We start from the raw sequence: 22,472 nt of genomic DNA on the forward strand, positions 1-22,472 counted from the left end.
TATAAAATTTTTCCATGTGCAAATCCATGGGTAAAATTGTTTGCTAAAACTTTCTTTATTAATTTTTGCAATTTTTACATGTGCAATTCCATTTCGGGCAGATCCGTGGTTAAAATTATGTACTAAAAATTTTCTTTGTTAATTTTTCCGTGTGCAAATCCATTTCGGGCAAATCCGTGTTAAAATTATCTATTAAAAATTTTTTCTTTGAAAATTTATATAATTTTTCTATGTGTTAATCCATTTCGTGCAAATCCGTGGCTAAAATTATTTGCAAAACAGGCAATTTATGTTTCTCTTTTCTATTTTATATTTTTTCTTAAATAAACTATTTTCTAAAACTATTTATGTTCAATTTTTAAAATTATCCAGTATAATATTACCTTGCGCACTTCCATTTCGGGCCCATCTTTGGTAACTAACAAATCAATGCACAGAATAACAAATCACTTCAGCAGTGCAGTAAGAACGACACATTAAAACCCTCTTGTTACACTTAATTTGTTTTCATATTTTGAAATCTGGCAATCTTTCTGCGGAAACATTTTTAAATCAGTCTTGAACAATTTCCCGTCCATGTAAGTTGATTCTGATTTCGCTACTCGCTTTATAGTCCATTTTTATACTGTTTTTTCTTTTTCTTTTATTTTATTTTCTGTTTTTACATGTTATTTTTACTTATTTTTACTTTTTGTGTTCTTCTTTATTTGCTGCAATTTTTATAAAAAATTTCTTTTGAGTGCTCCTCACACTATTGTACTAATATATTTTGCTTTGGCTTTATTGATACAATATCAGAAAGCACTCTGTTTTGCGGATATAATCGTGTGGGCTGATGAAAAGATTATATCTTTTTTTCCGGTTTTTTAAATTTAATTTCATCCTTTTTTTTCTTTTTAAATACTGTTGTTTGTCATTTTTTTACTTATTCCCCCCCCTTTTTCATATGTCTATAAATTTTCTTTGTTTTATTCCTCATTTTGAACATTATTTTTTTAATACAAAAAATGCGACAAAAAACTAAACTTGGAAAGTTCATATCTGTAGTCAAAGTTAAATTTGGGAAAGCGAAAAATTGAAAAAATTTCTTTAATGAGTTTTAGAAGAAAACTTAGGAACATCGAAGTGATCGACGGATCATGGGGGGTTAGAGTGCACTTGTCGTTGGGCTAACCAACCGTGGGAGGTTTTCGTAGTTTTCCTCTCCATCTAACGTAAATGCAGGTTAGTTCCATCAAAAAAGTCTTCCACGAAGGTAAATTTCTCCCAAATCTTGAAGAAGAGATTTCTACCAAATCTCTTCTCTTGTCTTCTGGGTCGGGTTCAAAATTACAAGGCTATGGAGTTGAGCATTGGTAGTCGTACACTCAAAAATAGATAGGCTGTTCAACGATGGTGATAAAATAAAAAAAAAACTTATTGCAATATGCGCAATATTTTCGAAAATATAAATATTTTAAAGTCATTCATTAGTGTTAATTCCTTATTAAAAAGTCAATTGAAAAATATTGTGAAAGTCAAAGAAATATATTTTAAATGCTGTCATGCTTTAAGTTTATACAAGTGGAAGATTAAATATTTCATCAGATACGAAGTCAATTTCATATATTATTGTTTGAATTAAATGTTATTTTTGTTCGAAAATAGATTTTATTACTTTAAGATCTTCGCTTTTATCAGTTTAATATTACTCAAAATGACTACTGGTTTAAGCCTATTCCACATTTAAGAACCTTTTAAAGCTCTAAAAGTTAAATAACAAAAATAAATATTCTTTTATAAGATATTAAGTGATGGTTCTTCTTCCTATTTACAGATAGCTCATTCGAAACAATAAGTACACTTTTCTTAGCGTTTTTGTTTTTACTATGACTCAACAAAATCTCGGAAATATATATATATATATATATATATATATATATATATATATATATATATATATATATATATATTTCGCTTGATGGAACGAAAAAATAATGAAAAAAGTAAACACGATAATGGGTGAGAGAATTAGACAAATAAAAATATAAAAAAAGATAACTTTTGATGATGGAGGAAAAACTTCAAATGCAATAATCCTCGTTTATTTCTAAAATATATTTGCTAAGATAGTGCTTCTCAAAGCTTTTATTAGCGAAAATAAAATGTAAAAATTATTTCCTTCATATTTTTATTTCACGAAGTTAAAATCCAAGCAAATAGTAAACACTTCATGATATTTATCTTCGTAATCAATAAGATTACTATTGTCTGAGCAAAAACTAACAATTAGTAGAATAAAAATTTTTTTTTTTCAAGATGAAGTTTTCTGTTTCGTAATTCATTGAAAAAATATTGTGTTCAAACAAAAGTATAGTTTGAATATTATTTATATGACCAGCGTCCTCTCAAAACTTTTAAAAAAAAATTGGTTATAAAATTTCGATACAGATGTTAAAAAAAAGAAACTTTCGCAGAGATTTTCGAACAGAAATAAATTTTTTTAAATAATTAAGTAAGGTAAAAAAGATGAGTTTTCTAATGTTTTTCTAGGAGTTTTTTAGTTTTGGCAGGAGGCTGGTCAGCGTAGTATTATTAAATACTATATTAAATTCTTTAAGTCTAGAATAGGAGAGTCAATTAAAATGGAAATTGTTTAAGGATTAACCCCTTTAGGACCGTGATTACGTAATCTCGCGATTCTCCTTTCACGGTCCATATAATCATACATAAAACGAGCCTTTCTGACTCCCGAAATTATACAGACTTGATCTCAATACGGTACTCTCGTATTAGTACTTATACGTACTCCTTAGTACATATACACTTAGAGTACACTGTAAAAAATTCCGAACAAAATTTTTGTAAAAAGTACCTTGAAAGCAGCCCTCCGTAAAATCCAACATATCGCGAAGTCCATTTTTGCTGCAAAATTTTATACTGTAATTTTGCAGTAATATTTATTTTAATTGCAGTAATTTTGCAGAAATATTAATTCAAAAATTTCGATACGTAAGATTTTTTGTACCGTAAGATTTTACCGTAAAAATGGATTTTACAGTAAAATGTACCGGCATTTAGGATGCCATTCAGTAATTTCATCCGGAATTTTTTTCAGTTTATGCGGTTCTTCTCTGTCATTCTGTCGGTTTTGAAAGGGTTAAACATAATATATATTTAGATTATTATAGAATGTTTAATATTCATGTAAAATTATGAAACTAAAGTTTATGGATATCGAAGGATTTTTCATATTAAAATGCCATATTGAGCTACAGCACTCTTATTATGGTTCTAGGGGAGGGTAACAAAAGCTTGTTGCGAGAAAAATGTTAAGTTTACTAACCCTTACAGAAATTCAAGGTATTTTTGAGGTTTATTTGAGATTGTTTTGAGGTGTCAAGGTTGATTTGAGGTTTATTCGAAGTTGATTTCAAAAACAACCTTAAAAGACCAACCCCCCAAGGTGTGTAATCAAAGTGTAAGAAGTTGTTTTACTCAAGATTGAGGTTGTTTTGAGGCTCATAGAAATATACTTTTGAGCAACCAGCTTAGGGAGGTTATCTTTTTGGGTGTACGGATTATTTTCTTTACACTTTAAAAAATGCGTATATTTGAGGTGTGAATAATTCCACCCGATCTAAATAAAAATTATTTCTGAGTTATAAAAGAAGTTGATTTTGTGAGGTGTAAATGAGGTTGAAATTGAGTTCATTAATGAGGTTATTTTTGGTGCAAAACATAACTACATTTTCTACCTCAGGGGTATTCTTTTTACGTTGACAACCTCAAAATCACGTTATTTTTTTATAAGGGAAGTTAGACAATACGGGAAAAAACAATGAATTTAAAAACATATTAAGAAATTAAGCTAGAAACATCTATGAAATCTATGAAGTAAACTAAGTATAAAAGGACAGTTTGAGACAAAATTACGAGCTTGGTGATAAAAGTTCGGACACGTATAAATTTATGAAAAAATTATCTTAAATACACAAACTTACCTTTAAAACACATTTAGTAATAAAATATATGATCAAAAACTTCTTTAATATAGGGAGCTTGTGTTATGAAATTTAACTGAAACTCGAAACAGTTGTAGAATCAGTTACCCAACCAAAAAGCGTCTGATTAATTTTGGTGACCTAACTCGATTTTTTAGAATCGTTTTTCGATCAAGATGAGTTAAGACGTTTTTTGGTCAAGATGAGTTAAAGCACTTAACATCTTAATTATGGCTTGGTGCGTCATTTTTGTAAATAAGCTTTTACTTTTTTGCAAGAATATGAGTTAAAAATGTATTTTTTATTTATTATTATTTCTTATTTTTATTTTTGAAGTTTATTAATACGTAAAATATTTTATGCGTTTCTAAAAAAATCATTGTTTCCCTAGAAGTTTTTGTATTATTTCGATGCAGTGCAGATTTTATAAAAACTAAAAAAAAAAAAGAAGTCATAACCAAGTAAACATGTTTTTTCCTCGATTTCACAAGTTTTTTAAAGGTGATATTGTTATTGATGTTTGCCTACAGTTTGACAGTGATGGATTTAATTTTAATGAAGTTTAAATAACCTTTCTATCGGTTGGTTTAATTATAATTTTTTTTTATTTATTGATTTATATGGATTTAACCGCAAAATTTATATTATGCACTTCGTAATCACACTGGTTTTTAGTTTCTCAGATATTTTCAATTATATTTTTTTTTCAGAATGTATCAGCAAATTTTTCCAAAAAAAGTTGTTCTAATTCTGTTTCTGTATTTATTTTAATGTCGATGTAGCATTCTACGGCTATTTCTCTGAAATGTATTATTGAAATTGTAATTATTAAGAAACAAAATATCAAAATGTATACCTTCACTTATGTTTATAGTAGAACTATTTCGAACTTTGAAAACTATTTCGACCTAAAATCACGTGATTTGTGATGAAACGCGAACTCTCAAATATATGACGAAACTGTTTCTTCTAGCCGAAACGTTATTGTTGGGCATTGTGGGAGTTTAACTAACATGACGAAATTTGAAGACTTGAAGATTGAATATAAACTAACTAAATAAACCGGCAAGCTAGTATGGTAGTCAAGGAGTTGGCCTCGTACCAGGAAGATCCCGGGTTTGAATGCAGCTTCGACCATGGGTGTAAGTTATAGCTCTGTTCTATCTGTACTTCTTGGGGTGATATTGATCCACCTTTATGGTGCCTACGATAAAGTGATTATTTGAAAAGTAAGTTTCTACGAGAATTTTTTTTTGGAAAAAAATAGAATGACGAAATTCGTTTCCTCGAAGAAGTGACAGTAGTTATTTCGTCACTTTAACAAACTTTTTGCTCCGAGCATATGCTAGGAAAGCGCCAAAAAAAAAAAGAAAAAAAAGAAAAGAAAAACGAAGAAAGTTTCGTGATATTTAAGTATTCATTTTTTACAGTTTATAAAATACTGAAAACTTTAAAAATTATAATTTGGTAATTACGTTAAATAAAATACTATTCAGCGAATAAAATAAAACGAAAAATATTTTCAAATATTAATTGTTATCTTAATAAACAGGAATTGGCACCCATATAATTCCCCATAGGTTTACATGGGAGGGGGGGAGAAGTAGATTCTGACTCCAGGACAATCTTAAAAGCATTTTTACAGTTACTCTTTATCTTTTAAAAGTAATGTTGCCTCTTGCTTCGCGATAAAAGACCAAATAAAATGTCTGATGGATGAAAAGACTGAAGTCCAAATTGAATTGTTATTCTTTTTTCTAAGATTTTATAGTTGCATTTCGAAAACGTTTTTCTGAAGAAGACTCTTTGAAGCACAAACCAAGATTTCTTGTTTTATACAAGATAAGACTTTAGTAAACTTTTTGTAGAGCATTAAGAAGAATATAGATATGGAGATGATTGTTGCTGTTGTAGAATTGTTTTACAGTTGATAATGTCGTTGTGGAGTACATATTGTTTCATTTATTATGATGAATAATTCATTCATGTTTGATGTTTCAAGGCAAATAGTGTTTTTTTCGTAACATCAAAAACTAAGATTTGTAATTGACCTATTTTATTCCATTATATTATAATATAAAACACCAATATCCACTAGCTAGCTAACTCTGAGCGAGTGATCCCCAAATGGTGTTCCACGGAACCAAAGGGTTCCGTGGAAAGGTCACAGGGGCTCCGTGAGTTGGGATTTTTCTTTACTAACTATGGTTTTACAAAATATTATTATCTATTAAGAAGCTCTGTAATAAAATTCATATCCAATTAATTTTCCGCTAGTTATCTAATATTAAACTGATAAATATTCCCAACTTTTATTTTCGTCCTTTTCTTATTTTTATTTAAATGAAAACAGCAATTTTGCTCATTTATTTTGAGTTTATGCGTACAATAAATCAAATTAAGAACTAGACTAATACTACTCCAGGTCTGTAAATTCAACTGTCTGACATAAAATCAAATTTTAAGATTAATATAGATACGATTAAAAAGTTTCATTCTTCATTCATTCATTAAATATTTACAAAATAATTAATAAAATTAAACTCATTCATTATTTCAAAATAAGTTATAGCAGTTTGTTTACAATCGCCCTTGAAATTTCTTCATTAAGACTCGGGATTAGGTCCGATTAAGTCCGAAAATTCAACTGTCTGACATAAAGCCCAATTTTAAGACTAGTATTGATAAAACTTCACAAGTAAAAAGTTTCATTCTTCATTCATTCATAAAATATTTACTAAATAATTAATAAAATTAAACTCATTCATTATTTCAAAATAAGTTATAGCAGTTTGTTTACAATCGCCCTTGAAATTTCTTCATTAAGTCTCGGGATTAGGTCCGATTAAGTCCGAAAATTCAACTGTCTGACATAAAGCCCAATTTTAAGACTAGTATTGATAAAACTTCACAAGTAAAAAGTTTTATTCTTCATTCATTCAGTAAATATTTACAAAATAATAAATAAAATCATTCATTATTTAAAAATAAATAATAGCAGTTTGTTCGCAATTGCTTTTGAAATTTCATCATTAAGTCTCGGGGTTCCGTTTAAAGAAGGTCGAACATTTAGGATTCCGTAGCCAAAAAAAATTTGAAACTGCTGCGCTAAGCATTTCACTAGGATACCATGATAATTTTTTTTATCACATTCAATATTTGAAATATAAGTAAATAAAATAAAATGTCGATAATTTAAAAAGATCGACAAAGGAAACTGGTGGGCCAGGACACGGGAAACCAGCTAGACCCACCGTTGCCGGTTCGATCTAAGTTATGTTAAATAGTGTCAGAAATTTATTCTGAGAGAGAAATCTATTATTTGGCAATTATTAAGAAGACTAAACTGATGAAGAAATATTGCCCAGTTAAAAATAATTTAACAGTACTTGAAAATTTGAAAAATGGACGCTACAAATTTATGACAAACCTTTATCGGACTTGAGTTAAGTTCATCTGTTAGCAGCTATAGAAAGAATATCTATTTTTAAAATTTGATTTTCGGTCTTCTACATAAAAAAGAAGTTAATTGCTATTTTTTTAAACAAGAAAAAGATTAGAGAAACAAATTTAATAATTAAATGAAATTAAAGCTAAGAACAATGTAATACCAAGAATGGCATGGCAATATACTTCTTTCTGTTAAAATTTTCTTTAAAAATACATATGGGCAGAGACAGTGCTTGCTACGAAACAGTAGCATCTACTGTTTCGTGTTTGTGTTATCTATGACTTTGGAGCGTTGGTTACACTTTTTTTCATAAGTCCATTACTTATTTTTTTTGCATATATAAATGTATCTAATTTGCGAGAACAGACAATTAATTAGCAAGAATTGCTAATTAAGTAGCAGAACTGCTAATTAAGTGGAGGGAACTGCTAATTTACCCCAGCACCTTTCCGGTTGATTTTACGTAATATGACCATCAGAATCTGAGTATGACCCCTATTTTCCCACTGTTTTCTAGGCCACTTTTTGATAATTTTAAGAAAAGACCTCTTTCGGGAGGTCATCTCTGACCATGACAACTTGTTACGCAAAAACCCAGCGAAATAGCGTTTTTATTTTGTTCACTGCGAATCTAGTAATGGAATTTCATAAATTTTATTTATATTTGAATAATAATAAGAAAATTGTGGTTGAAGTTTTATATTATGTTTGAAATTAATTAGAAAAAATGCCTTTATATTTCTAAAATTCAGATTGCTATTGTAAAAAGTATAGCATTCTCGCAACAGCCAATTGTGGGCCAGGGGGATTCATGGTGGTTCAGCTCCACACTTTCGTGACTAAAAGCATGATGGTGGCAATGTGATCAGTATTACGCACCGGCAGCCTTTACTTCTCAGACTGTCCATCAATCTGAAGCTAGTGGGGATCAAACCAGTACTCTGGGTCGAACTCCAGTTCTTCTGAATGACGGGTCAGTGTCTTAACCACTAAGCCAACACGGCTCATTGCTTTTGTATTTGTATAAAGAATTTCCAAGTATTTTTGTTTAAGAAAAAGTCTCCTTCTTCATACTATGTTCTACTTACAGCTATTTTATTTAATTTTATAGTAGGCTGAATTACTTCTGCGGGTTAGAAATTATAAAATAGACTAAATGTAAAAAAATAGGATACCTGATCGCCAGGAAAAGTTGAACTTGGAACCAGCACAAAGTCTTTTTTTAAGAAAAAGTCTCCTTCTTCATACTATGTACTACTTACAGCTTTTTTTAAATTTCATTTTATAGTAGGCTGAACTTCTTCTGCGAGTTAGAAACTATAAAATAGACTAAATGTAAGAAAAATAGGATACCTGATCACCTGGAAAAGTTGAACTTGGAACCTGCACAAAGTCTTTTCTTAAGAAAAAGTCTCCTTCTTCATACTACGTACTACTTACAGCTTTTTTTTATTTTATTTTATAGTAGGCTGATTTTCTTCTACGAGTTAGAAATTATAAAATAGACTAAATGTAAAAAAAAAAAAAAAAAAAAAAGGGATACCTGATCGCCTGGAAAAGTTGAACTTTGAACCAGCACAAAGTTTTCTTGCGATGAGAGAATATACAATAATCATGATATGAACAGGGATGACCAAGAGTACGATATCTAAATAAATATTGAAACCTCGCTCAGAATCAACGTCTGGCCATACTTCACGGCATTTATATTTTCCTGAAAAATAGAGAAAATTTTTATGTTATAATTATTAATGAAATGATTTTTTTTCTAACGGCAGACACTGAACTTTTGTTCTTCAGATGCCGGAAGTGTTGCTCATTTAAAATTACCCAGTGGGCAATTAAAATTACCCGAGCAACATTACCCACGCCACACTGACACAAATACCCGTTTATAGGGTGGGCCATATTCACACATTACGCAACAGAAACAAACACTTAGAGAGAAACATCCATGCCCTGAGCGGGATTTGAACCCGCAACGTTTGGCTTCACATTATTATTATAGTTCATTTACGTCGCACTAGTGCTGCACAATGGGCTATTGGCGACGGTCTGGGAAACTTCCCTGAGGATGATCCGAAGACCTGCCATTACAATTTTAATCCTCTGCAGAGAGGATGGCACCCCCGCTTCGGTAGCCCGACGACTTGCACGCAAAGTCGAGCACTTTACGGTAGAACAGTTTAACGTGGACCAATACCGCACACCCTCGATCCCTACGCAGACTAATCCAAGTGGTCACCCACCCGCACACTGATCGCAGCCAAGGATGCTTGACTTCGGTGATCTGCTAGGAACCGTGTCTTAACGATCAGTCCAATGCGGGACACCGGCTATTAATGAAATGAACTTAAAAAGGATTAAGGCTCAAAAGTTTTTTTCTTTCTACGGTTTTCAGGGAGTATACTACCCAAAATTTCACCATAACTTCTGTCTTTCTTTCCCAAAAGATTATCCTGCTATCTTTCCTCTCAGAATAAAAAATCATATTTTTAATTATTTAGTAAACGTTATTTTTGATAGTTATTTTGTCGTGAAGTAAAATGATTTTTGGCGATTTTTATATATTTGACGAAACTGATTTCTACTGAGTACTTTTATCTCTGTACATTCTCGAAGATCTGATATTTTTTTTTTATTTGACTTTAAACAGTTTGCATTGTACGTCGGATGGTACGGGGGTTAATGCACTCGCTTGTCAAGAAGATTTCCTGGTAATGTCTGGTATTTTCGTATTGTATTTCCTAATTATGACTGTGACGAAATTCGTATTTTTGAATAAGCATAGATAGTAATTTCTAAAATATAACGAAATATTCACAAGGAGAATTGCTTGCAGTTAAACTGAAAGCTTTGTTTATATGTTTAACACTTGTAAAACAATGTTTTTAATTATTTTTTCCTGTTATTGCAGTGGCCAAAAATAAATAAATAAAGTGAAAAGTATGACCATAAGTAACTTATGATAGGATTCTGTTACACTATAAAATACCGTATTAATATTTTGAAAAACACACTATAAATATGCATATCAATTAGTGCTACTCATTAATAAATTTAAAAAAAGATAGACCCAAAAACCATAGTTTCCATGAAATGAACATATCGGGATTTGATGATTGATGTTCAAAGTATACGGGTTAGCCCCAATTTGGAAAATAAAAGATTGTTATTAGAGAATATTCGGATAATTATCACTTAAATTTAAATTTTACTTCAGGTTAAATTATATTATTACATTGTAAATATTTAAATTAATACATTTAAGTATTTAATTCAAATTTAGTTGGCAAAAAAGTTTTCAAACTGTAACTTTATCAATCTCATTTTTTAACTGTTGATTAGTTTAATACTGGACTAAAATCAATAATTTCTGAATTAAGAGATCTTAATGTAATATTGATGGGTCATTTAAATATCGATATTTTAAATGATCATTGAAATATTCATAAATATATCAACTGTTTGTTTAAATTCTAATTTTAAAATTATATTGTTGTTGTTGTTGTTAATTTACGTCGCACTAGAGCTGCTTAAAATTATATAAAAAAAACCCTTAAGAGTCAGGTTTTTATCTACTTGTATTAAACTTTTATCAATTCTAAAAAATTCTCAGTTTAATCAGAAATATTTTTAAATGACTTAACTAATCACTTTCCGCAGTTTTTGTAAATTAAATAATAATGAACTAGTTATAACTGATATTAAAATAATGCTATATCAATAAATTATAATATCCTTTCCATGTACATGATCGCGCACAATCCTAAATAGAACATTCGAAATATTCTGCATTAAAAATATCCTAATTTTACTTAATAATATGAAAAATAGTTTTAGAAAATGAAATAAATTTAATAGAAGACCAAAACTCATTTGGGTAATTAATAATATTTTATTATTATTTTGAAGAAAAGAATGATTTGAAGTGAAGAGAAAATATCCATGGAATAATAGTTGATAAATTAAATATGATACCTATGAATTGAAGAATCTTATTAAAACTGCGAAGTCAGGATATTTAAAAGTAATAAATTTTAAATTTTAGCACAGTGAAGCAAAAACAGAATCTAATAAATATTCAAATAAACCTTAATAGTCTTAATAAACCTCATAAATATTGAAAATTACCTCAAAATATGAAAGACTAATAATCCTTTTGCCAATTTTAAAGAAAATTCAGAATTAGGAGCTATACTTTTGTTTTTGATGTAATTTTCGACTTATCAAGCAGGGTGCGTAGCCAAATCTTTGAATCAAAAATAAGCACATTTTAAAAACTTTTCAAGCACTCAAAAAATTCATATTGAATCAATGATATTATTGAAAAACAAAAACTTTTTATGAACAGTTTTAGCATTAAAAAAAAACTCAAAAAGAAACGGACGTAAATCGAAACAATCAGTACTTTCCCACATCACCGAGTGAATTCAACTTGACTCTGAACAAAAGTACCCTTACCCCCTACATCAAAAAAGTGTAAGAAGTAAAATTAAATAAACAAGAATAAAATTATAAATAAAAAAGAAAAACATTTAATAAGGATCTGACTCTATCCGAATTGGAGCACTCGGGTTTCAATTTCGAGTGTGCGCGCATGCGAAAGTCATAACATGGGTACAACATGAAGTCTGTGTGAATGATTACGTAGCAAACACCTCATTTTTCATGAAATGCAGGGGATCCGCTAGATATCACTGAAGGAAAAAAAATATATTCGTGAAAAAAAGCACTTTTTAAAAACGCCAGATGAAAAAAGCACCTTTAAAAGCTTTTAAAAACGAAATCTCCCAAAAAGCACCTTTAAGTACTTTTTACAAACGCTACGCACCCTGTCAAGTCTTCTTTTTTCGTGGATTTCAATGATTACGATGTTATTAAGGTTATAATTTTTTTTAATAAAAATTAATCTGATTATTTGATGCTATTGATTTAAATCTAATGAAACAATTTGCATACAATGATGTACTTCGCATTTTTGAGCCTTTTTTAATCCTCTGTCGTCCCACAATGGACTGATTGCTAAGATACTGTTCCCAGAAGATCACCGAAGTCAAGCATCACTGGCTGCTGTCAGTGTGCGGGTGGGTGACCACTTGGATCAATCTGCGTAGGTACCGAGGGTGTGAGGTATTGGTCCTCGGTAAACTATTTCCGTAAAGTGCTCGACTTCGCGTGTAGGTCGTCGGGATACCTAAACGGGGGTGCAATTCCCTCTGCAGATGATCAAAATTGTAATGGCATGTCTTCGGATCATCTTCAGGGATGTTTCCCAGACCGTCGCCAATAGACCATTGTGCAGCTCTAGTGCGACGCAAATGAACTGCAACTCTGTCGATATGGTTTATTAGAATAGGTCAAAATTCCATCCTAAAATTTTGTTTCTACATGCAATACTTTTATATTTCAACACACATGCAATGGGTTCTTATTCAGGAGATTTTTTGTATTTATTTTTAACGTATTTTAACCAATTGATACTCGAGCATAAAAAGTGAGAATCGATTTCAGCCGCGACAAAACAATAATGCTGCATTGTATCACCTGATAATTAGGATTTTACATAGAATCCTACAGTGCGTCTAATAATTTGGACTGTAGTTCTTACTACTTACCTACTACTTATTACTACCAGTATTACTCCATGTTCTTCTACTATTATTACTCTTGGCCATTCTACTTCTATTTTTTTTATTAGGAATCCTTTCGATCGAGGATTGTTCTCATTTTTTTTTCATTGGGACTTTTTCAAATTTGCGTCACTTGATTTCTGTTAATTCTCATGGAATAAGGCTTTTTCGGCTGTGAGGTAACGCCTCATGGAAGAGAGAAGGCCTTCGCATGGGTTACCATCTACTGCAGAATGGTTCAGTGTAGAATGGTGCATTGAATAAAAAGGCCATATTTAATAACAATCAAATTTAAGAACTGTAAACAATCAAAACAAACAATATGATAGTGTGATATTTGTTAGACTAATTCGTAGTTAGAATAAGTCTAACATAATAATTCGTTGCCTGCCACTCAAGTGATCAGATTTGTTGTCACTGATTATAGTGCCCTCTGTTGGACAGGCAGAAATTCTTAACACCATGAACTAGAAATCCGATCCTTTAGTAATCCGAATGTTGTAACAAAACCCCCACTGCGCAGTTTATGCTTGCTATATCGGACTATTAAAATGATCAATGCGGAGGCCTTATCTCCTCTAGGAGGTTCTAGAAGTGGTTGCCTGAGGCCAGAGGAAGCTTTCTACCGATAACTTCTTCGAAATTTGTCACTTAACTTAAATTTAATTCCCTCACTTTTACGCGAATTTTTGATTTGAAACTTTGAAATATTCCAGCCTTTACCTGATCTCATCCTGTTAAATGATACGCTGAATTTAGGAGCAACATCCTTGATTGGTTTATTTCGTTTTTTTCAAACAGAGTGTAACGGGTTATAATTTAGAATACCTTAAGTATGAAATGGAGGTGTATCCTGGAGATCTGTTCTAGGAACACTTCTAATAATTTGTTATAATTTATGCCAATTACAATTTTTTAGTAAAGTAAAAATTGATGCTGACGATTCAGTTTTATTTTACTCATGTTTAAGTGTTAACGAAGTCTCAATGCAGATTGAATGAGATGTTAAAATGGTTTGCCGCTAAAATTTTTACTTTAAACAAAATATATTTATTTTAATTTGAGACATTCTTAAACTCAACTTACTACTGAATTTATTTTCTTGAAAAACTGATAAACATCTGTGTATTTCTACTACAACCTGGAAACATTATTAAATATTAAGTTTTATATGTTTTGACCGCAATTTGAAACGGAAATCCCGTGTTATCGAAGTAGCTAAAATATTGTCCTTTGTTTCAGTTATGTTTCCCCATCTTGAAACAAAGTTTCGCCCGATTTTTAGGACTTTTATACTATTTTTGGTACTATTCTTTAAAAATAATGGAATATTTATTTGGGGGAATTATAAAACTAATTTGCTTCCCATAATTTTAATTCAAGATAAATGCTTTAAAATATTTCAAAACACTTCAGAAACTTCAAAACACTTATATGAGTAGAAATATTAATTTAGTGTCTCGTCTTTCTAATGTATTTTTTTTTTGTATTTTCTCTTTTTATCCCCATAAAGCATAGCTGAAAAAAGACCACACAAAATTTATGAAATTTCTTGCTTTACAGTAAAAGTATTTCGCAATTTTTTTTTTTATAAAACTCCCAAATTGTTAAGACTTAAAAAATATATTCATCTTTTAAGCGCTATTTATTAGAATTTTTTATAACTGTCGACGATATTATAAATTTTTTTTTAAAAAAGGTGAAGTAATGTAATAACTTTCTTTACAGTTTTCAGCCTAATAAAATTTCTTTAACGCTGTTTTTCGAAGCTCTGTCGCCAAGGAAAATTAAAAAGCCATAGTTTAAGTGTATTATTAGTTAAGTGTATTCGGACATCGTGCACTTGAAGCAATGCGATGATTTTAAACTATACATATAATCTTTCCGTGAGGAATTTTCTGGGCCTTTGAACAAACAAATAACTTAAATATTTTAAAAGTTACTAAGCTTTTTTAAAAATCGCCAATTTGGTGAAATTTTTTCCACTTAGAGGAAAACTGTGAAAATCTCCGTCGTATTCTCAGTTTTTACACATTTTTATGAGCTCAGGTAATACAGCATTGGAATAAGTTTTTAAATGTTAAAAAATTTGACCACAAACGCTTCACAAAACTGTGGCTTTTCTCTATTTTTTTGCGCCATTTTCAAAATAAGAGAAGACAGCGTTGGCTTTAGATAGGCTAAACTTGGCAGTCATGAGTAACAGTTGCAAACAGTTATAAAAATAGCATATTATTCGCGAAAAAGCATATAATTTTTTTCTATTTATTATTCTCTGTAAATATATGCGTTGAGCATCATGCGTTTTTTCTCTTTGTTCAATCATGTGTTCTATTTTATATGTACTTATTTATTTTTAATATATTATTATTATGGATAATATATTTATTATTTTGTTTAATTTTTCACTGTTTATTTAATGAAACATTATTGTACATAATTTTCCAATCATCTGGACAGGATTCGTTCTCTTGTAAATGCATATGTTTTTCACAATTTGTATTCTTTTTGCTTATCTATTAAATGCTGTTGTCATAACAATGTTAGTATTCGATGGCGTTTCTGTCTTGTTTTCGCTTGAATATTAAATTATGAATCTTAATATGCGTATTTTACTGTGAATGACCAAAATTGGAAAATGTCGATTTTCATGGGTGAAAGTCAACACATACAATATACATCGACCGAAGACTAAATATTCGATTATATTCTTGTACATTCGGACTATCAAGCACAAATATGTCGACAAATGTGGATTGACAAGCATTAATATTTTCTGGTGGAGGTCGAAAAGTGAAGTTGAGGTTTATCACCGAGGTCATTAACGGGCAGTGACACTTAACATCATACTGGACAAATGTATGTCATTTAACCTTTAAAAAACATAAGTGAATACGAAGGAGAAAATTCAAATCTCCGACATATTCACTATTAGTGCATAATAAATGTCGACATCTGATGATATGAGTGAGAAATATAGATATTTATCAAATATGCTTGCTGAATATCCATATTTATTATTTACCTTTAATATTTTATTACCATCAACATAATATCACAAATATGTCAACAAATATGTGTTGACAAGCATAAATATGCTCTGATGGAGGTCGAAAAATGAAGTTGAGGTTTATCACCGAGATCAATAACGGGCAGTGGCACTTAACATCCGTGTAGGGAATACCTGGCAAATGTCACTTAATCTTTAAAAAATATCAAATACGAAGGAGAAAATTCAAATATCCGACATATTCAACATTCACTATTAGTGCACAATGAATGTCGACATCTGTTGATACGAGTGAGGAATACAGATATTTAGCAACTATGCTTGCTGAATATCCATATTTATTATTTACTTTTAATATCTTAGCTATACTTTCGAAATATATTTCGTACAAACACCATGTGATTATGTGAATGTTGACATTCACCAGTGAAAGTCTACATGCTGAAGATTTTGGTCTTTCACCGTTGCATATACATTTTTGACAAGGAGAAATACATAATAATAATAGTCATTAAGGGGACACCCTACTTTGCCGTTGTATTTTTCATAAAATCATAGCATATTTAGAAAAGGTAGTAAACTATTTAAGGAAAATAAAGACCTTTTTTTTAAAGATCACCTGATAAATCTTGATCATCATTGTCAAATTTCTGTTGTTTGAAGTCCAGGTATTTTTCGGATCGATATTTAGCTAAATTCCATTGAACTGTTTTTCTCCAATTTTTTACACACTTGTATATGTTAGGATAAGAAAAGTCTGTTTAATGCATTTATAAGAAGACTTACTGAAAGGAAATAAATTCTCTTTTCGATCCATGCAAATGAAGAACTTTGAAAGGTCATAATAAAATTTGACATATGTTAAGCAAATGATTTGAAATAAAACTAACAATGATTTTTGAAAAGTTTTTATGAAGTTTTAGCTAATAATCTTCTTAAATATTTCAACATAGTTCTGAATTTTTCGCAGATAATTCGAAGCAGTTGCATTTGTTTTTAATTGTGCATAAAAAGCATGAACTGCTTTAAAAGTGTTTTTATTTTTTTTTATATTTTTGAAATACACTGTTAGAATTTTTATTCTAAAATTACAGTTAAATTACCGGCCCATCCAATTAACTGTAAAGTATACTGTAAGGAACATTTTATAGCTTTAAGGTTTAGAAATCGTTTACAATTATGGTTCAAAAAACTATGAATACAAAACTAGACGGTATTTTAACCATTTACAACTAGCATGGTTTCGAAACCATAAAAAAGAAAAGCAACTGCACATTGAAGCTTGACTTTTAATTAGGTAATAGGCATTGGAGAACACCAATTAGGGAGTGTAGGACACTGGAAACTTTTCATGTGCTGAAAGGAATGAGGAAATAGTGCGTTGTCAACACTGGGACTCGAATCCATGTTCTGTTGGTCCTGAGACTGGCAAGTTAGTCCTCTCGATTATAATATGTAGCCAACTGCAAGGAACTAAGTGGCTTCATTAGGTGGACTTAGCTGGTGCGATAAAATTCTGGTTGTTTAACCGCATTAGATGAAAGCATTTAATAAACGTTTTTTTTCCACAGTTTTAATACTATTTTATTTATGGTTATTTGACTGTTTTATTTGAATGAGGTAAAATGACAATTAAATAAATTGTTATTTAACCCTATTTTTCGGAGAAATTTCTAACAGTGCATGTTTAGCAAACATTAAAATATACGCGATGAAAATCTCTTTTGTTCTAACGTTTTTTGTCACTTTAACATAAAAAGCCATCGTCTTAACTGGAATTTTAATATCTACATTAAGACTTGCTCTAATGAAAGGATTTTTCCTTTATCTTTCGATATTTAATATTTCGAAAAATGATAAAACCTTTAACACCTATATGACAGGAAATAAATATACTAGCATTAAAATTGTATAATAATTCGGCGTAAATTATTCAAAAAAGTTTTTTGAAGAAATTAAATTACAGTTGGATTATTAAAAAATTTCACTTATTTTGCTAAAGCAAGCTAATAACAAAGTATGTATGATAAAAACTAATCTTATACCTACTTTAATCCAGATAATTATGAATAATTAGAGGTTCTTATCTTAATTCTTTACAATTTTTTATTAATCTTTCCTTGAAATATGACTGCTGATACAAAGCTTAAGATAAAGAAATTTTTATATTATACTTATAGTTATTGAAATGAAATGTCATAATAAAAACTTAAACGGTTATTACAGTAATTATCAGCTAAATTTTTTCTTTTAAAATTTATTTGCAATAAATTTTCTAAACATTTGAGATTCAATGAATAACCTATAATCTGATGTAAGGAAAGCGGAAAAAAAAAACAAAATAAGTTATTTTTTATAGGAATAATCTTCATTGAATCATATGATTTATAACGCATAATGCCAGTTGTTTAAATAATGTTTGTTTCTTTTAACTTTAATATAGTATTTATTTAATATATTTTAATATTTTATTTCTCAAAGAATATTCTAAAAACACTGATTATTCTTTTTAGAACACATCAAGTCTGTCTCATCCATATTTTAAAAATTCATTATAATCTCCTCAAAACATTACAAATCTATCTTAAACCCATTCATGCTTTCAGAAATGCTTCCGTAATGTAATTTTGGGAACATAGTATTATGGTTGTCTCTAATTTATTTACCTCGAGTTTTTAAAATGTTTATAATTTTCTCTAGAACTAAAAAAGTTTCATTCATGATTAGGAAACCTATTCAATCTTCTAAAAATATGACATATCTTAAACTTATTAATGCTTTCAGAAATGTTTTTGTAATGTAATCTTCAGAGCATAGCATTATGGGCATTTTTATTTTTACCTTATTCAATTGCTTCATATATAGACAATTATTTTAGTCACAAACTAACAAACATTTTACTTACCAAAATATAACATATCTTAAGTCCTGCAGTGGACTGATCGTTAAGACACGGTTCCCAGCAGATCACCAAAGTCAAGCATCACTGGCTGCGGTCAGTGTGCGGGTGGGTGACCACTTGGATCAGTCTGCGCAGGGATCGAGGGTGGGCGGTATTGGTCCTCGTTAAACTGTTCTACCGTAAAGTGCTTGACTTCGCGTGCAGGTCGTCGGGCTACAGAAGCGGGGGTGCCATCCCCTCTGCAGAGGATCAGAATTGGGATAGCATGTCTTCGGATCATCCTGAGGGATGTTTCCCAGACCGTCGCCAATAGCCCATTGTGCAGCTCTAGTGAGACGTAAATGAACTGCAACAACATATCTTAAACTTGTTCATGATTTCCGAAATGTTTCTCTCATGTAATAATTAGAGCATAGTATTATAGGTGTTTCTGTTTTTACTTTGCTCGAGTTTTTAAAATATTGTTAACTCTCCCTAGAACTGAAAAAATCTTATTGATTAAATCTTATTATCGAGAAACGTTTTTGATCTCCACTATATATAACATTATTTATGTTTGCTTTCAGAAATGTTTCCGAAAAGTTGATGACAAATGATAAGTTGAACCAGGCAAATTAGTCCTATTTAAGCTTGATCAACAAGGTTATGGCTTATTTCGGACGGTTCAACTTAAACTTATCGAGGTTACAAGCAGTGCATTGTAAAGAATTCGTGATCAAATTCTGGTAAAAAAAGTACAAACATTGAAGGAGCCAGTACTTTTTACCGCAAAATCCATTTTTATCGGAACATGTGACGAAACAATAATCTCATATATCGTAATTTTTACAGTAATAATTACCATAAAATCACTAAATCACTCTAATTAAATAGTAAATTAAATAATTAATAGTAGTTACTAATTAATAGTAAATTACAGTAAAAATTATGTTATAATATTTTACGGTAAAAATGGATTTTTCGGTAAAATGGATTTTATGAAAGACGTCCGAAGTGCTGGTACTTTATACCGTAATTTGATCAGGAATTTTTACAGTGTATGAACGAAGTTTTGGTTTCGATATAATAGTTTTTCTTTGAAATGATTTTTCAGAGAAAGTACGAAGGCTTCATGCAATGATTACAACTTTCTCATTTAAATCAAATCCTTTCCTGCTTACCTCAATTACTACATCGAAGGGGAAATATACCTGTTCTTAATTAATTTGTTAATTACAATTTGCTAATTATATTAACTATATTTTGCAAATTATTTCTTATAATTATTTTTTTTTCTTTTACTTTTGGTACTGAACTTTCGTTCTTCACCTCGGAAGATGCCGGAAGTGTTGCTCATTTATCGTTACTCAGCTGGTACCTGTGAACCTAAGTCACGGCGGCGAGCAATATTACCCACGCCGCACGGCCACAGATACCCGTTTATAGGATGAGCCACATTCACACATCACAGAACAACACAGAGAGAGAGAGAAACATCCATTCCCTGAGCGGGATTCGAACCCGCAATCATTGGCTTCACAATCAATCACGTTGATCGCTCGGCCACCTGTCCAGCGATATAATTTAAGCATAATCCACTACTAATTAAAATGATTTTATAATTTAATAATCAGCAGATATTAAAATCAATAAATTACCTGGACTCCTGATGGGTATAAGTTGACTTAGTATTAAAGATGGTAACATAGTCAATAATGATCCAAGCCATACCATAAGTATAACTTTATATGCATGGGAAATAGTTTGCCATTGTCTGGAATGTAATGGTCGGCAGATAGCAAAGTACCTTTCTAAGGATATTGATACTAATGTCCATACACCAACAGATACAGAGACACCTGAAAAGGATAGATAAACTTAATTAGAATACGTAATTTTGGAACCATGGCACACTAATATCTGAGTCCAATATATGTACGCCTAGGTTCGAACAATAGTCATGTGATATTTGGCAATTGCAGTGAATTTGAGCCGTGAATTGCGATTTGATTTATGAGCCGATTAGAGGTTTGAACCGTGGTGGATCAGGGGATAGGCGCATTCGCCTCCCGATGAGTCGAACCGGGTTCGAGTCCCAGCGATGGCTAGTCGTTACGAATACCGCACTCTGCTTGCACCAACCACAGTGCTGACGTGAAATATCCTGAGTCGTAGACGGATCATGGGTTAGAATGCCCTTGCTGGCAGGCTAAGCGTGGGAGGCTTACGTGGCCAATCTCCTTTCCTCTCCATGCAACTCAAATGAGGTTACTTCCATAAAAAAGTCCTCCACGATGGCAAAATTAGTCTGAAAGTTGATCCAGGAGTTCCCTTGTCGTCTGGATTCAAAATTACAAGCCTACAAAGTTCAAAATTATTATCCAACGGAGTTGAATATTGGTAGACGTAAACTTGAATTTGGGTAAGCTGTTCAGCGACGTTCATAAAATAAAATGCAGAGACGTGTATATTAACTTTAAAATAACATGATTTTTAATAATTATAAATTATTGAATTATGAAACTATTAACTACAAATCTGCCAACAATCCCCACTAAAATACTAAGAAATTCTGTAGAAAATGTGACGATAATCGACTTATTTTAAAACAATTTTAACTGATATCAGGTTTTTAATTATCTGCAAATTTTACTCTGTAGAAAATTTTTTTTAAAAATCTGCAGAATAAATTCTCAAAATCCCGGCCTTAAAATTTTTTGTCCTTAATAGGCTTAACTGCTTGAACGCCAATGTCCCATTTTTTGGAACATGCCTCTTTTCAAACTGTAACTGAAATCTTTCAATTTGTCAAACAATCGGCGAAGCTGAATATTCTTATCAACCGGAATCTATAAATAATTTAATTTTATATATACACAACCCTACAATAATGGAAGAGACACTTTCAGTTTTTGACATTTTTTTAAGTTTCCCAAGAAATACTTAAAGGATTATTTTGTAACTTTAGAGATGTTTAGTTCATGCGATATTTTAAACTTGGCAATAAAGTTTAAAGCCTTCAGAGGTTTGAGAGACTTGCAATAAACTACGAAAGAAAATAAGAATTTTTGAATACCCTATGGTAGAAAATTAAGCAATAAGCTTGTAACTTGTATCGATTACCTTAGTTGTTATTTTTAATAACTGCATATATTTTCGTAAACCAAGAGTAAATTCTAATGAAAATATGAACATTTTTATAAAAAAATTATTTTTTTTTTGCTTTCCGTTTCATAACTTTATAGATATTCAATGGAATTAAAAAAAGTTTTTGGAGCAATTTAAGATTAATAACAAAATTGTTGATTTAAAATTTAAAAAATTCGTTAAAAGCTCTGCAAGTTATGAGTATTTAAGTTAGTTCTTTTACACTGCTCATGTATTGAAATAATTTAAAAAAGGGTTTTGATAATTTTGCAGAGAGATTTCATAATTTTGTAATTTTGCATTTGCAAGTAATAAGAAAATTGATTTGAATATCTTAAAAAATTAAAAAGTTTCAAGCAGTTTTTGT

General features: G+C 30.4%; 1 protein-coding gene across 1 annotated transcript in view; it reads right to left on the reverse strand.

The window, feature by feature from the left end:
* LOC107440079 (cholecystokinin receptor) overlaps positions 1 to 22,472 on the reverse strand; it is a 296,121-nt gene that overhangs the window by 19,488 nt on the left and 254,161 nt on the right. Inside the window, exons 2-3 of the mRNA XM_071187349.2 lie at positions 20,617 to 20,817; positions 8,978 to 9,148 (exon numbers count right to left, since the gene is read on the reverse strand). Coding sequence (XP_071043450.1) covers positions 8,978 to 9,148; positions 20,617 to 20,817 — 372 coding nt within the window. The remainder of the gene's footprint in view (positions 1 to 8,977; positions 9,149 to 20,616; positions 20,818 to 22,472) is intronic.

Source organism: Parasteatoda tepidariorum, chromosome 11 (assembly GCF_982258835.1).
Source record: "Parasteatoda tepidariorum strain Cologne lab strain chromosome 11, Ptep-v5.0, whole genome shotgun sequence".
NCBI classification, from domain to species: domain Eukaryota; kingdom Metazoa; phylum Arthropoda; class Arachnida; order Araneae; family Theridiidae; genus Parasteatoda; species Parasteatoda tepidariorum.